The sequence below is a fragment of the Fusarium flagelliforme genome, assembly GCF_020744385.1.
Source record: "Fusarium flagelliforme strain FIESC 12 MPI-CAGE-AA-0113 chromosome Unknown B0J16scaffold_2, whole genome shotgun sequence".
In the NCBI taxonomy this organism is placed as follows: Eukaryota; Fungi; Ascomycota; class Sordariomycetes; order Hypocreales; family Nectriaceae; genus Fusarium; species Fusarium flagelliforme.
In genome coordinates this window covers 2,246,651-2,262,244 of record NW_025763504.1, presented here as the reverse complement: position 1 = coordinate 2,262,244, position 15,594 = coordinate 2,246,651, and the positions used below count along the sequence as shown (strand labels likewise).

The window sequence follows — 15,594 nt, the reverse complement described above, 5'->3', positions numbered from 1 at the left end:
TAACCTACCTACAATCGCATTTCCCTCTACAGAAACCATGAAGCTGCATTACATCGGCGTACGCTATCCCCATGCCCCTCACCGACCGATCGAAACGCTCTGTCCAGTTGGGCTAACCAAGCTGCTGCGACCAGGTCCTCCGTAACGAGAGCCAGCCGGCTCACGAGATTGTCGCTGAGAAGGAACTCAGCAGCTACTCGCGATTCACCCGTAACAAGTCAGTTTATTCTATATCGCCGCGGCTACTTGCTGTACCTGAACCGGCCCATCAGTACTGACTCGCAAACTCAAACAGCTATGGCGAGTTCATGACCCTATTCGCAAAGACCGTCGCCGAGCGCACCCGTCCCGGACAACGACAGGATGTCGAGGAGCAAGGTATACATGATCCGAACCCTCCCAAGCGTCGCAAATCTCACATGCGCTTTCGACAGACTACACTTTCCACGCCTACGGCCGTACCGAGGGTGTCTGCGGCATCATCATCTCCGATCACCAGTACCCTGCCCTCGTGGCTCACCAGCTTCTCAGCAAGGTCGTCGACGAGTTCCTCTCCAAGAACCCCCGCTCCAGCTGGGCAACCGGCACACCCACTCTCACCATGCCCGAACTGAAGGAGTACCTAACCAAGTACCAAGACCCCCAGCAGGCCGACAGCATCCTCAAGATCCAGAAGGAACTCGACGAGACCAAGATTGTTCTCCACAAGACCATTGAGAGCGTGCTACAGCGTGGAGAGAAGATCGACGATCTGGTGGCCAAGAGTGACGGCCTGAGCGCCCAAAGCAAGATGTTTTACCGTACGCCACTGCTTATCCCGTATCCCCTCTCTTATCGGACCGTAACTAACCCTGTTATCTAGAGCAAGCCAAGAAGCAGAACTCATGCTGTGTTTTGATGTAATGGATCATTTTGTTTTTCCCGGCGTTGGACCTGGCTTCTTTTCTGCATATAAGGAATGTCGGTAGTGAAATTGGTTATTCGTGCGGCGCAGATACTTCCAATCGTTTATTTCTCCCACCATTCATTCGCAGAGCCATGTCTTCACAGCAGCTTAGACTTATCGAGGAAAGGAGAAGGAAAGTAGAGGAATTTTATCACGTGCATTACGATTGGCGGTTCAAGTTAAACAAGATGGAAATGTTATCTTTTGATATATACAGAGTCCAGAATTTGGACGGAAGTGAAACTGCTCACTTTGTCGCCTAGTCCAAACTAAATAAAGAAAAATACAAATCAAGGAGAAAGCGCCTTTATTTTGTCACTAAGAGAAACTCCAGCCAACATGCTTTGAGGACCAATTTGGTGTCCCGTCTTCCCATCCAATGCTTCTCTGGCGCCTTGCTGTAATACATAATACATGATGTCCAAGCATAGCCGTCTTAACGTTTTTATACAAATGAAATAGTCGATAGTCGAAGGAGGCTGTTGTTGTATCGGCAGTATGTACAAAGCGGTCCAAACCAGTTGAAACCGCCGTGACAATTGCTACCAGCGCAAGCATTATTCAAATGGGTATTGTGTAATGTCGGTAAAGGAAAGTATAGAAAAATAAGATGTGAGATAATGACGGTAAAGTTTCAATAATGAAACCATGTTAAGATTCTTCGAGGATAACCATCTCGCTCTTGCGGTTCATCTGATAGGCATCAGGGGAGTATGATAGTTCCCGGGGGTTCACCAAGACCGGGGTAGATGACTTGGTCTCAGAGAGGCGCTCATCCTTCTCGATAGCAATATAGCTTGGTCCAGAGCTGCCAGGGCTGCCATTGCGTCTGTGTCTGATGCTAGGGTTGCTCTTCAGGGGATGCAGCATCTTACGCTGCTGCTGAGAAACGCTGATCTGACGAGCAATAGAGACCTCAACAGCATTTCGCAGAGCCTCCTGAGCGTCGGCCTCAGCAGCTTGCTTCTTTGGTGAGGCTAGGGACGAAGTAGGAGAGAATCGTCTCGAAGTCTCGGCTTTGGAGGATGTGACAGAAGCTGGGGGTGAGGCCATGTGCGAAGGAGAGGGGTTCCTTCTTTTAGCAACACCAAGATCCTTTTCATCGTCTGTATGTTCAGGAGACGCCGGTAGGGCTCCGGAGCCGGGAGTGTAAGGAGAGTTCTGTTTAGAGAACTTCTCAGGTGACATGGTTGCCCTCGGCGGCGAAGGGTGTATCTTGGGGATGAGACTGATCCTTTCTGGTGCCGCACCACTGGGACGCCTGTTGAACTTGGAGACCAGAACGGGCTGGTAGTGGGTTGCTTGTTGAGCAAACTTGTCGTGTGGCGATGCTGACGAGGGTGGGAGCTGAACGACCTGAGCTTTGGCTTCATGGGTCAAGATCTCTGGTGTTGACACGAAGCTAGGAGAATCATAGGGAACAGGATTTGTGCTGGCACGGAAGCGAGGTGAAGGTAGTGGCTTCGAGGTATCTGCGTTGGGTTCGAAACTCGGCGATGGCTGTGGCGACGTTGCTCTCCTTGTCCGTTGATATCCTCCTCTGTTTTCGGCGATGGCATCCTTGACTGTCTTGAGATTATCAAGATTCGCTTGTCGCCGAGCAAGAAGGGAGGACGAAGAACCCTGCTGAGGCTGCAATACGCTGTTGAACATAACACTATATCGGTCCATCTTAATGCTAGGGATCTCGACGTCGAGGAGTGCTCGAGGAATCGCAGGCATCGGTGGAGGTGAAGATGGTGGCACGGGTGTCCTTTCCGCTCTCTTCTTCTTCGAGTCTCCCCGAAGGCCTCTCAGTGTCATCTTGCGAGCCATTCCTCCAGATCCGGGCTCTTTCGGCTTTGTCTCCTTTGATGCCTTGATCGGGGTAGTGGCCTTCTCCTTTCCAGCTTTGGATGGTGAAGTGATGGCCTCACTTGGTGTCTGAACAGCCAGCGGTGATTCTTCAGCTAGTTCCAGTGGTTCGGATATAGTTAGTCTTGGCTCAGTGTGAGCTCTAAGGACGATAGGTTTGTGTTTTGGTGCTCTTCGTGAGCTTGGCTCTTCTGATGGGATGGCAGACGAAGCTAATGATACGCTGGAAGCGTTGCTATCTGTCAAAGATCGCTGAGGCTTTTCCGGTCTGGTTGATCGTTTTGACTTTGATCGGAAGATACCCCATTTACGAGGCTTTTCCTCAACATGCTCTTGCGTAGACTGAGGCTCGGGTTCTTGTGTGTCAACAGCAGCACTCATAGCTCTGTTCCGTGGGTTCCAGGGCGCCGGTGTGAAATCTCCCATCTGCGTTGGACTTCCTATGGCCATACCGACAGCAATTACTCCAACTTCTCCAGAATCTCCCATAGAATCCGGGGTTGAAGTTCGCACCAGAGTCGTTCCCGGCTGTGATGAGGTACGCGGACTGAGTTCGGGAGATGGAGGTCGGCCATAGATCGGGATATGAAACGCTGTTACGTTTGTGCTCGACTTTGAGCTTTTTAAAATGAGAGCAAGGTCGTCTCTGGAAACGCGCTTGTTGTCGAAGGAATGGTTAAAGAGTGACTTGGTATCTGACCGGTCGGCGGTGAAGCTTCCTCTGCGTGGCTGTATGCGTCGATGGGAAGCGGAGGCCGCTGACACAGTAGCGGCCCTCGAGAGATTTGTAGCATTAGCCATAACTGAAGCAATGCGTCCCCGTCCTTGATTATGCGATCTGATGTGATCTGATGCGAAGGGGGTGTCTCTCTATGGAGGCTAAGAGAGATGGACCGACTGTTGAGAATAGATTGATTCAGAGTTGAAGGAATGAGTGTATCAGATCGAGAGAAGACACAAAGGAGCGCGGGGGAGATCTCTGCTTGGCTTAAGAGAAAGAGCATGAGCATGAAGAAGACGTCTTTGTTTTGACAGATGGTCCCCTGTATCGAACAGGGTCTGACACAGAAGATGGTTCACCAAAGGGCAAGTATTATCGCAATTCAGGGACCAGGATCCTCTTTAAAAGAAGCCTGGACTGTGATGCATAGGGTGCCGGGTACTACTCTATGTACTTTACAGTAGGCTAAGCATGCTGGGCATGCTTTGAACAAGAGGCGAACCCTCGTCTCACAGGGACCACCCCGCCTTTCATGAGGAGCCTATAGTATGAAGCCGTTGATGAGAATCGAGACGAATGCGGACAAACGGCCGGTAACAAGCAGGGAAACGGAGCCAAGATGACGATGCAGTTGCAAGGATGGGATACTGTAAGCGCAAGAGGCAATTTCCATGTTGAAAAGCCGATCCCCGGATTGGCGTCAAGTATCCTCAGCGTATTAACCAGAGAACCAGCCAAAGGACAATAGTCCAGACTGAAGGAGAGACCTCATTTCAGGACCTAGACCATGGTCTTGGGAAACAGGCTAAAGATGCACTGGCATTGGTCGCATGTTTGAGGTTGATGGGACAAGGACTGGCGGCAGCAGTAGAAATCTTTAACAACAAATGGATCCCTGAATCGTCCCCATCGATGAGCGAGCAATCAGCAGCCCAAAGCAAGGGCGAAACGACTGTTGACTAGGGGTGTCCCCTGTCTAGAGTATGTCGATTAGTGGAGTATTGTATGTGTCGTGTGTCAGTGATCCAACCTATCGAATCGATTCTGTACCTGAAGGTTTATTTAAATTCGATCAATGCTTATAGAAGCCCAGCAGTAATATGAGTGGAAAGTAGTCAATGTTCCACTGCTTGTGGCGCTTCTTTAGAAACGAGCCGCCGCCGCAATCACCCGCAATATTAGTCCGAGTTCCTATCAATAGAATAGAAGCCGTTCGGTTCGTTCGTTCTATGTCTCATTCTAAATCGGCCACCGCGGCAATCTATCGCGGTTACCAGGATGTCACTCGATGGGTAACGGTCAGCGCTGATCCCGAAGATGCCCTACTGTACTTACGGATACATCCACGGACTTGCAACCAATCTTGGCAGTTTAACAGGTTTCTCTTTGTCTCTCTCTGACAATGTCAACATGAGCCCCCGATTCATGTAAATGATCCTTCGTCTTGAATCATGGTCAGCTGTTATAAATCCATGACTGAGCATCCCTGCGTCAGTTCGTCGTCTAAATTCACACGATGACACTCTCTTTACAAGACGTTGTAACCTTGTTTCCAACCGACATGACAACACTGGGTACAGGGTCTCTCTCGCTGTCGTGCTGTGTAATTGATCTCATTTACTGCGCCGTATTCCTTTACGGGTAATACTTGCACTCGGCTGCATTGCATGATGATGTTAAATGCAGTAGGTCCTCCTCTACAGGGCCTACAGGGCATGTGTTGTGTCTCCAGTGGCTGGTCTCTTTGAAATTAGAGGAACATCGCGTCAAACGTACCCACCCGGTCTGTCACAGCCTTGTATGAAACACCCGCACTTAAGAAGTTCAGACGTCTGCAAGCAAGCAATCAGCCCAATGCATGCATGTAGCCAAATCAGGAACGGAAGACCAAAGCCACAAGTGACAGAAAGATTTCAGTGGCGTCGGGTCGATCTTCTAGAAATTCTCAGGTGGCAAGCACGGAACTTGGAGTCGTCTGAGTCCTATCCTTCTTCATCTCCCGTCACTTCCAAGCCAAGCAAGCTTCAGCTCGTCTACACCGAACTCACTGACCTTTCAATTTAGGGCTGGACTGGTGCCGAGCTGGACCCAGGATCATTCGCCTAATTGGGGATATCCGGGATATACGGATACTGCTCTACTATCACCAGATAACGAATGATCACTCCGTACTTACGGATGCTTATACCAGTCGGGCGATCTCACTGCAGAGAGAGCGAATTTCTTCAATTCAACCATCAAAAAAACCTCAGGGGCTCTTCATCCATTCAACTCGTCGTTTCACATCATGACAAGGGTATTCGTCAACTTCGTCTCAGATTGCCAATTTCCATTTTACAGCACCAACAGCACGGGCCAAAAGTGCAACTGGGCTCACATACCCTAGACAAAGTTAATATGCAGCCTTGGAAGAAGGCTCCTCTTCTCTCTCCCTCGTGGCATCCGCGTGTTTTCCTCATGTCCACTTCAACATCCCATTCTTCAGAGTCAGAGTCACATCCACGATGTGAAGACTAAAACGGGCACTAGGCCTCACACAGGAGAGTCCCGGATGCCGCCTCACTATGGGCAACACCCGAGCCCCCCGAAGTTATCGGCAATGCTATTGCTCTTAATAAAGATCTTAAGACTTGAAACGCCAGGGATTAATGTGGTATTCATGGCTTGAATATCCCCCGAGAGCTTTTGCTGCGGACCCGTTCAGCCTCCAGTCGACTGGTCAAGCAAAAGCAAAGTGCGGCTGTCAATAACCAATTCTGGGCCTGTGCTTGACTAGAGGACACTGTCTTCTCTTTCGATATTGAGATAGCTCCTATCAGATACATTGTGAGAACCTAAAATCCTCTAACTAGCGACGGGTTCTTATGCTAGAACACACGTCTTGACCATCATGGTATCCGCGACAGGGCGTGTATGTTCAACAAGAGTGAGCACGTTCATCTTCCACATTGACAACTATAGTATAGCTGCGTTGGTTATATGTTATATATCCGGTGAGTATGCAATGTATATCCGTTAGAGATACAACATCCCACCGTCAATGACTATTTACTATGTATATATTCACCTGCTACAAACACAACTTAGTTCCATTGAGTATAGTTACATATAAAGACCCCAATCCCCACTTGTGTTCATGGTGAGGTTTATTCAGATACTAAGTGCATGCGGGAACTGTTGTGTAAAATTGGGTAAACGTGTAATAAGGGTCTGATTGTGTTTTGGATATGGACATCCCGTTGCTGGACTACGCGGAGAGTCTACATAGTAGTTTCAGGTGTTCGATTCATCTCGATTAGTTTATATGTAGTTAAAAATATCACAATCGAGATGATATCGAAATCGAAAGTCGATGATCTGGAGATCAGGGTATGAGCTTCTTGAACTAACACATACTAACAACGCCAGCTGATGACAATGCATGGAGGGTATTGATCACCCAAGGTCCGCCCATTTGTTTGTTCAGACTATAGGTGACTATCATCCTGTTTGAATTGTGGAATCAAGTTTGGGGAGACCCGAGTCATGATGGATGTTTGTTTCCCAGGAGACCTCGGTTCTGGTTGAAGCGAACAAGACGCTATCACCACTTGAACCTCAATATGCGGTCAACCATTCGTTAAAGATTCTTGGCGGATATTGCCGTTCCTAAAGCGGGCCGCCTGGACATCCCGTATCTCTAACGCCAGTCAAGTGAGTTAGTCAACCACGTCAGAATTATCCAAGTGACGTTGAAGTAGAAACTTATTGATGGCTTTGAGGTATAGGTTAAGCAGAAGCTCAGTTGAGCCTCAATCTGCAACCCGATACGTCAGTGAATTATGCATTGCATATCTGCAATAGCCGTCACCAAGCAAGTAATACCGAAATGCAGCGACAACAGCAGAAGAAGAAAAAATGCGTGACATGGGGAACTGTTGATCCTGCCGACCGACATATCCAAGAACCGTTGGGCTTGAAGTATAGGGTACAAGGTTCCACTACTAGCGAACCGTCACCGACTCAAGTATCCAATACTCATTGGACAGCACTGGAGCTTGACAGCAAATTTTGGCGGGGCCTGGGAGGGACTGAAGCGGCGCCTGGAGGGGCAAAGCTCCAAAAGAATCACCAGTTGATAACCTCCCCCGCCAAAACAAACCTCACCTACCTTTAACCTGACCTAACTTAACCTAACCTTACCTCACCTCTAAACTTTTACAACCTTTGTCCTAACAAACTCACTTCTATACCCTCACTCACATCACATCACATTCATCATGTCGTGGCAAGGTCAGTACTAACTATGTTCCTCTCATTCAAACTACTGCTATCATGTCACTCATTTTCCTCTACCCCTCCTCGCCCCTCCATGAACCGTCTCGGTCATGTTCCTCATCACCGCCTCCAAATCACTCTTTTCCTAAAACCCTAAGTTGAAGCTTGATGAACAAGTAAGCTGACATGATTCCGATATAGCATACATCGACTCAAGGTACATACTTCCAATATCCCGCAACCACGAATAGACACCAATCGTGGTCCCCCTCCGTCGGCGCGAATACCGAGCGAATGCTGACAATTCTTCTCACAACAGCCTCGTCGGCAGCGGTCACATCGACAAGGGCGCCATCATCAGTGTTGCTGGCGACAGCGCCTGGGCTGCTTCTCCCGACCTCCAGGTACATAAGAATAGCCCCCTTCTCACCGACACAAACCTCGCCGAAGCGACGGACAACCCCTGCGTTCAATGACTGAATAAATGGACATCCATGACTGACTCTTGCGACCCCACTACAGCTCAAGCCCGAGGAGATGAAGGCCATCTCCGATATCGTTAACGGTAACCAGGCCGCCAAGGACAAGGCTTTCGGTGAAGGTCTCTACATTGCTGGTGAACGATATGTTATGGCCCGAGCTGAGGACCGAAGCATCTACGCTCGATCGGTACGACATCCCATATCACCGTCATCCCCCCTTGTCACATGCCACTAACGCAACAACAGGGCCGTCGCGGTGTCGCTATCGCAAAGACCACCCAGGCTATCGTCGTCGGCCACCACGGCGAGGCCCAGGTCGCTGGTAACGCCTCCTCCACCGTTGAGGGTCTTGCCGACTACCTCATCAAGTCCGGTTACTAGATATTCGGTGTGTGTAAGGCAAGACAAGGCAAAGGAATTTTGGGCGGAATTATCTGTGAGAAGCGTCATGAAAAACGCTGTTTATCCGTAGAACGGATTAGTCAACGCAGCTGTAACGAGCTTATGCTAAGAGGAGCGCCTCTGTTTTTAGAACATTGGACTTGGGCTTTGAGCTTGAGTGTGGGTGTATGTACCTCGAGGAAGACATTTTCTTGACCAGAAATCGGTCAACAGAGTTTGTTTCTACACGATTCTGCATATAGGCAATCCGAGTGCTCTCCAGACCCATCTCTTATGTCACACTTGAGAAAAACAAAAATCTTGAATGTAATCCAACTTGACTTTTCATTACAGCTGACTATACTCATTATACGCCGTTCTCGTCCCATGATGTACAATGCTTTTGTCCATCCAAATGTCGTGGTAATCTTCATGTCATTAACGCCTATTCCAAAGCCACTAGTCCTTTAAACTTCGCCCAAGTCCTACCATGAGATGTAGCGGTTGAGTCTTTTACACGTAATGCAGCCTCTCGTTTGAACAGCTCCGACTATCAGGTCTCTTGGAACTCTATGTTCCGACCAACTAGACAGGGAGCTCGGCATTTCGTCTTCCAAGGCCTATTCTGTCGACGATCATGCCGATGTACGGTCCTACGACAGGCAAGCCTCGCGCGAAGCCGGCGATGGTCCCTAAGAAGTCTCCAAACAGAACGACTATGCCGTATGCTTCCACGAGGAATCCGATAAAGGTCCACTTCATGAAGATAAGAATCAAGCCTAGGAAGAACGCCGCCGTACCCTTTGCTTTTTGTTTGCGCGCGAAGAAGAGAAGCGTCTTTTGAGGTCCGATGATGATCGTCAAGCCGATAAGGAAAAGGATCTATCCGATCGAGTCGTGTTAGCAATCGTCGGTTCGGTGGGATGGAAGGAGTAGAGGTCGTCATACGTTTCCCATAGCAAGCCTGGAAAGCAAGTTAGCACAACAACGTAAGCATGGGGTACTGTAGAGGCAGATACTGACATGGATCGATCAAAGAAGAGCATGACACCTCCTATCAGGAAGAAGCCTCCTGCGAAGCCGTCAGTTTCTCAAGTTCATGATGCGCCGTGCCCAGAGGGCAAGCGATGCGCAAGTCCAAACATACCGCCGGAGCAAAAGACAACTCCAATTTCTATCGAAAACAGTCAGCTTCTGCACACATCATCCATTATATCCATCGAAGTATAACTTCATCATGGACTTATCGCAGCTCAACTGCAGGGGTAAAGCTAAGCATACTTTGGGTATCCGTCAACCACATCGACATCTTGGCGGTTTGGTAGGTGTACAGATAGAGTCTTTATTCGAACAGAAGTGCTGTATTTCGGATTGTCGAAGGTAAAAGCGTAAACTGGCGGAGTTCAATTGGTATAGATAAGACTTGCAGGGAGAAACAAGAGAGGCCAAAGTACTCGAATGAATGTTGCCGTTTTTCGTCACCAGCTCCCTTGGAGGATACAGGACACGTTCCAGGGGTTTACATGGTGTAAACGGCGATTGACAGGGCTGTACCAAAGAGGGCTTAGGCGATGTTGAGAGCTGTCGCGTGCCCCATTGGCTGCTCTGGACCAAAGTGGGTGGGCGTGGGTTGACTTGAAATTTTGCTGCGGTACCGACTTTAAGAGACTTGCATCTTTCTTCATCACACTTTTGAGTTGGTCAACGACTTGGGACCAACGGTTCTGGCTCTTAAGCATTCCAATATGAATGATGAATAGAGTTAAGAGTGCAACGTTTAACAACGTCCTGTCATCCAATACTTGCCAAATCGCACAATGCGTTGAGGAAACAATATTCATGTTTGGTTCAGTCTATCAAACAGCTTGCTATACACATATTTCGACAGATCGCATCTGTCCCTGCCGCGACGGCCGGCGGCGTTCTTCGCCCTGGCAACTGAGATACGTTTCTCCTCCATACGTTCTCGGTACTCTGTCGACCTTAGGCAGAGAACAAAGCTTATGCATGATCACGATTAAGCCGGAGCGTCAATTGCCATCCCTTAGCCGAAAGGCTTCGGGTGCATAGTTGGGGCTTGACTTTGTTGGTCGAACACTTCCATTTTTGAGTGGTATCTTTTGTATAACGTGCATGTGCCTGGTAACTCCGTAATAAACTCGAGGGTGAAGCTATCTCGTCTGCCTCCTGAACTTTATAGTTTTCATCATTTCATTAAATGGGTATATCCTGCTTATAATCCACGCTCATTTGAGGACCGTGTGAGCACCACGAGCCTCGAGAATCTGCTCGGTAGCGCTCTGAGGTAGTGTTCTGATGAGGCCAAACACCTCCTTGTTGTGGTAGCGTAGCCGTGTCTTGGGATCCATATACGGTGCAGGCAAGCCCGTCACGTCACAGTAGTGCTTGTTATGCGCAAGTGATGGCGCAGACTCGATGTTCGTGTATGTGGCAGTAGGCACCGAAGGGCCACCTGGCTTGAGACTCTTCTCGAGTACAAGCTTGGACAGACTTCGCGATGCTTGCGCCAGATTCGGGGGTTCCTTGCCGCTCTCGGTGGCAGGTGTGCTGGTACCGCTGGTTGAGAGTCCATCGTTGTCGGCAGGGGTGGCGATACCGCTCGCATCCATTGGTGTGCCTAGAGCTGAAGCTTCTCTTCGCGAGGCATCGCCGACGATGGCCTTTAAGTTCTTGTTGCGGCGCTGGTTTGGCTTCCATGATGGGCTCCGGAAGTTCTTGTGGGTGGAATGGATGTCGAGCTTCTCTATAAGCTGTTGATGGGCGATCTGCGCCTCAGTTGGAGCAGCCATCGTTTTTGTTTTTAGGATTATCTGGTGGATAGAGAGAAATGCGCCGTATTGAAATAGGTGGCTTTGATTACTTTGCGACTTTTGCTTAGGGATAGAATGGTCGATAGTCCAGAGCACTACGCCTGTGTCGCAAGCTATGAGCTTATCGCGTTGGAGTAAATTCTGCCGCGATTCACCGCGTTCCTGACACTGTAGCTGGGGAATGCTTCATGGCCCAAGTGGGCATAAAGTAAACACAAGACTCCACTACGGATTGTCATATTCATCATATTGACACGAAGGAACCTTATCAAACAGCTGAAATGGTAGGGAGAATATGAAAAGTTATTGAATACTCATGGTACCCTGTCTAACCTGCTTATAGGAGAGCCCTCACGAGCACCAGCAGAACCTCCTGCTCTCACGTATCATCACCAACGTGGTATGTCTAACTGACGTGAAGCCAGTCATAAAAGACACTAACAATATGCAGGAAAAGCTTAACGAAGCTGTTGTTGTGATGAACAAAAGTCTCCAGGTATGTCAATCCGTCTTTCTATGCTCAATAGTAAACTCATAAACCGTTCCAGGACATCAACATCCAGAACATGAACGTCGAGCTAGTTGCCCAGATGTTCAAAAACTACCAATCAAATGTCTTGTTCCACTTGGAAGGTAAGCTTTGGATTTGATGGTTGTATATACCGATGCTGATATTTGCCGATAGCGACGGACAACTTGAAGCCTCCTAGCTAAGCACTTGTACCAGTGCTTGCGATTGGAGTTTTGTTGCATTTGTATTGCGCGCATGATTTTACATGAATTGATGACTTGGTGTTATCTCATATATAGAGACTTGGAAGGAAACCCTGAATGAATTTGTTTTGAACCATATCATTGAAGTCCCTTTATGTGCTGTTATGACGGAGCTTTCATATAGAAAGACTGTCTTTGATCCGGATTGCAATTAATGTTAAAGAGCTCATCGATATATAACTGGGCATCTCTTGGTAGCAGTCGATTGCTTTACGTTGGGTTACTTCTGCATGTATTGTTGCGCCAAAGTGGATCCTTGTTGTTGTATGTGATGGCCCTCGATCAGCCTTGTAGCCTCGTACAGTACATTCTCAACCTTTCAACAGCTAAGCCCAATCACTTGCGCCGACGACAATTGGCCAACAGAGCCAGGCGCCGATCTGAATTGTCTTTTCTTTTTTCTCCTACCATGATTTCTGGCCTTTGCACTTAATCTTTATCTTACCATCCTCCAACACAACCATGGCTCCCTCGGCCGTCGACCAACCCGCCATCAAGGCGCCCGAAGAGAAGACATACCCTCCCGCCAAGATCTTTCCCGTCAAGGAGACGCGCTTTGAGAACTTTATAGAGCCATCAAAGGATGGAAGAGAACGCGCACTGAAGCAACCCGAAAGCTCAGCTATCGTTATTGACAATGGTGAGCTTGAGCGCAAGGGGCTTGCGACAACCATGGATTAACAACTGTTCCACAGGATCTTCAACCGTACGCGCCGGCTGGTCGTTCGAGTCAAAGCCGAGGTTCAGCATACCCCCCATCATGGCTAAGTACCGCGATCGAAAATTGGGCAAGACCTTCTCTTTTGCTGGATCCGACTGTTACGCCGACACAACCGCGCGCGGCCATATCAGAAGCGCCTTCGAAGCTGGAACAGGAATTGTCAGTAACTGGGATGTGATGGAGCATGTGTTGGACTACATCTTCCTAAAGCTGGGCATGAACGATGCAGATGGCGCTATCGAAGTTCCTATTGTCATGACAGAGGCTGTTGCCAATCTGCCATACTCAAGGAAATGTGGGTGAAATGCTATACTTGCGAAAGCCTGGACTGACTTTTTAGCCATGACGGAGATTATCTTCGAATGTTACGGTGCGCCTTCGCTGGCTTACGGAATCGATTCCCTCTTTTCATACATACACAACAAGGGCAAGACTGGTCTCGTGGTCTCTTCATCTTACACATCAACACATGTTATCCCCGTGTATAACAACAAGGCCCTACTCGGCCAAGCCACGCGACTGAATTGGGGAGGCTATCACAATGCCGAGTATCTTCTCAAGCTACTTCGACTTAAATACCCTGCCTTCACTGGCAAGACTAACGTATCACAAGCCGAGCACATGCTCCGCGATCATGGCTACGTATCCCAGAGTTACGATGAAGAGCTCGCCAGCTACCTTGAGTGGAAGGACCTGGAGGATCGTGATATCGTTGTGCAATACCCATACACAGAAGTTGTGGTTGAGCAGAAAACTGAGGAAGAGCTGGCTAAAATTGCAGAGCGTAAGAAGGAGAGTGGGCGAAGGTTGCAACAACAGGCGGCCAAGATGCGTCTGGAGAAGCTCATGAAAAAGGAGCAGGATCTGGAGTACTACAAGAACCTTCAAAGGAACATTACGGATGTGACGAAGAAGGAACTCAGACGCCAACTCGACAGCAACGACATTAAGGATGAGAACCAGCTGGAGAAGATCATCAAGGATTTGGAAAAGGCCGTCAGGAAGGCCCGAACAAAGGATGTTGGCGGTGACCCCGAGGAGGAACAAGAGCAACCCAACTTTGATCTCCTCGATATCCCTGATGATCAGCTTGACGACGCCCAGCTGAAACAGAAGCGTCAGCAACGTCTGCTCAAGTCAAATCATGAAGCTCGCGCTCGCGCAAAGGCCGAGAAGGAGGCTGAAAAGGCACGAGTTATCGAGGAGGAGCGTGCTGACACCGAGCGAAGAGAGAATGACCTCGAGAACTGGCTTGAGGAGAAGCGCCAGCAACGAGCCGAGACACTACAAAAGATGAAAGAGCGTGAGCGCCTAAAGCAGGATCTAGGCAACCGAAAGTCCCTTGCTTCGCAGATTCGCATGAAGAGTATCGCCAACTTGGCCTCGGACAACCCGACCAAGAAGCGACGCCGTGGTGGTGACGACGATAATTTCGGTGCGGATGATGACGACTGGGGTGTTTATCGCCAGATTGCCGTGGGCGACAACAGTGATGATGAGCATGAAGAGGAAGACCTTAACTCAACACTCAAGTCTCTAGAGCAAGACCTATTGCGCTACGATCCTGACTTCGATTACGAGAATACTCATGAGGCTCAGTCTGACTGGTCTAAATCTCTACTGCACGCCTTCGCGCGAGGTCCCCGGCCCTTCGACCCCTCTTCACAGGCCGAGCTCAACCAGATCCATCTCAACGTTGAGCGCATTCGTGTCCCCGAAGTTGTTTTCCGCCCCTCGATTGCCGGTGTTGATCAGTCGGGTATTGTCGATATTGCTGGTGATATTCTCAACCAACGATTGGGCAACATTCCTAACCGCGATGATTTCCTTCGTGATGTATTCTTGACCGGTGGAAACACCCTGTTCAAGAACTTTGATGACCGCGTTCGCGACGGTCTCCGCGCTCTTCTTCCTGCCGATTCACCCCTGAATGTGCGTCGTGCGGAGGACGCCCTACTAGATGCTTGGAAGGGCGCCGCGGGCTGGGTTGGAACACCTGCTTGGAAGACGGCAAAGATCTCAAGAGAGGAATACCAAGAAAAGGGACCGGAGTATATCAAGGTGAGTTTCTTCCGATCTAACATCGATGTCCCAATCTTGCTAACAGCTTATCACAGGAACACGACATGGGTAATTCTTATGCGTAGATTGTATAGTGATAGGGAGATACGGAGTCAAAAGCGGGTTGATTCACGTACGGTAGATTGGGACTCTTTAGTTTACATGTTGCATCAATCCATGAATACCTTTTTATTATAGAAGATTGCACATCTAACATTTGGGATGCTACGAAGCTCATGGAGCACCTCATCATGCCGTCAAAACCCAAATGTGATGCCAAGATACCCATGAAAGAAGAACCATTGGCTACACATAAGTGCGATGCTCAATAGAGTTTCTGACTGTTGAACTTTGCAACATATAAGAATACTTTGACGCTCGTGATCATGAATGCTCATTTGCTACCTGTTTAGAAGTAAGTGATGTGCTGTAAATGAGGGACGCTTCGACTGCCGTTCTTTTATCGATAAAGCTCTCGCCCACTTTTCCCATGAGCCCCTCACCTTCCGAGTCTCCGAAAGTCGCTGATCTTCCACCTCATGATCTTTCCTTTTCCTTCCATTGAA

General features: G+C 48.9%; 7 protein-coding genes across 7 annotated transcripts; 4 read left to right on the top strand and 3 right to left on the bottom strand.

Annotated features, from left to right (window-relative positions):
• Nucleotides 1-37: 37 nt before the first annotated feature.
• B0J16DRAFT_353775 (Longin-like domain-containing protein) lies at nt 38-903 on the top strand (the record flags this gene model as incomplete). Its single annotated transcript, XM_046129332.1, has 5 exons — nt 38-58; nt 135-217; nt 296-378; nt 435-800; nt 863-903. 5 exons carry the CDS (start codon nt 38-40, stop codon nt 901-903), a joined length of 594 nt encoding a protein of 197 aa, XP_045986381.1.
• Nucleotides 904-1,254: 351 nt separating this feature from the next.
• B0J16DRAFT_333155 (uncharacterized protein) lies at nt 1,255-3,843 on the bottom strand. Its single transcript, XM_046126787.1, has one exon. It carries the CDS (start codon nt 3,599-3,601, stop codon nt 1,598-1,600), a length of 2,004 nt encoding a protein of 667 aa, XP_045986380.1. The 5' UTR covers nt 3,602-3,843; the 3' UTR covers nt 1,255-1,597.
• Nucleotides 3,844-7,780: 3,937 nt separating this feature from the next.
• Nucleotides 7,781-8,641, top strand: B0J16DRAFT_316156 (profilin; the record flags this gene model as incomplete). The annotated part of the gene is made up of 5 exons (XM_046125299.1): nt 7,781-7,793; nt 7,980-7,995; nt 8,098-8,182; nt 8,301-8,447; nt 8,507-8,641. 5 exons carry the CDS (start codon nt 7,781-7,783, stop codon nt 8,639-8,641), a joined length of 396 nt encoding a protein of 131 aa, XP_045986379.1.
• A 528-nt stretch (nt 8,642-9,169) lies between these two features.
• On the bottom strand, nt 9,170-10,034 carry B0J16DRAFT_60722 (Got1/Sft2-like family-domain-containing protein). Its single transcript, XM_046134155.1, has 5 exons — nt 9,923-10,034; nt 9,789-9,815; nt 9,665-9,713; nt 9,590-9,605; nt 9,170-9,523 (listed from the first exon to the last, which is right to left on the bottom strand). The coding sequence occupies exons 1-5, from the start codon at nt 9,948-9,950 to the stop codon at nt 9,227-9,229; spliced, it is 417 nt and encodes a 138-aa protein (XP_045986378.1). The 5' UTR covers nt 9,951-10,034; the 3' UTR covers nt 9,170-9,226.
• Nucleotides 10,035-10,799: 765 nt separating this feature from the next.
• B0J16DRAFT_60700 (YL1 nuclear protein C-terminal domain-containing protein) lies at nt 10,800-11,593 on the bottom strand. The gene has a single exon (XM_046134154.1). It carries the CDS (start codon nt 11,449-11,451, stop codon nt 10,888-10,890), a length of 564 nt encoding a protein of 187 aa, XP_045986377.1. The 5' UTR covers nt 11,452-11,593; the 3' UTR covers nt 10,800-10,887.
• B0J16DRAFT_411183 (DASH complex subunit Dad4) lies at nt 11,548-12,409 on the top strand. The gene is made up of 6 exons (XM_046133213.1): nt 11,548-11,600; nt 11,647-11,756; nt 11,816-11,872; nt 11,924-11,968; nt 12,021-12,105; nt 12,158-12,409. Exons 2-6 carry the CDS (start codon nt 11,754-11,756, stop codon nt 12,184-12,186), a joined length of 219 nt encoding a protein of 72 aa, XP_045986376.1. The 5' UTR covers nt 11,548-11,600; nt 11,647-11,753; the 3' UTR covers nt 12,187-12,409.
• Nucleotides 12,410-12,558: 149 nt separating this feature from the next.
• On the top strand, nt 12,559-15,433 carry B0J16DRAFT_299913 (uncharacterized protein). Its single transcript, XM_046124547.1, has 4 exons — nt 12,559-12,886; nt 12,942-13,262; nt 13,308-15,028; nt 15,085-15,433. Exons 1-4 carry the CDS (start codon nt 12,709-12,711, stop codon nt 15,112-15,114), a joined length of 2,250 nt encoding a protein of 749 aa, XP_045986375.1. The 5' UTR covers nt 12,559-12,708; the 3' UTR covers nt 15,115-15,433.
• Nucleotides 15,434-15,594: the final 161 nt, after the last annotated feature.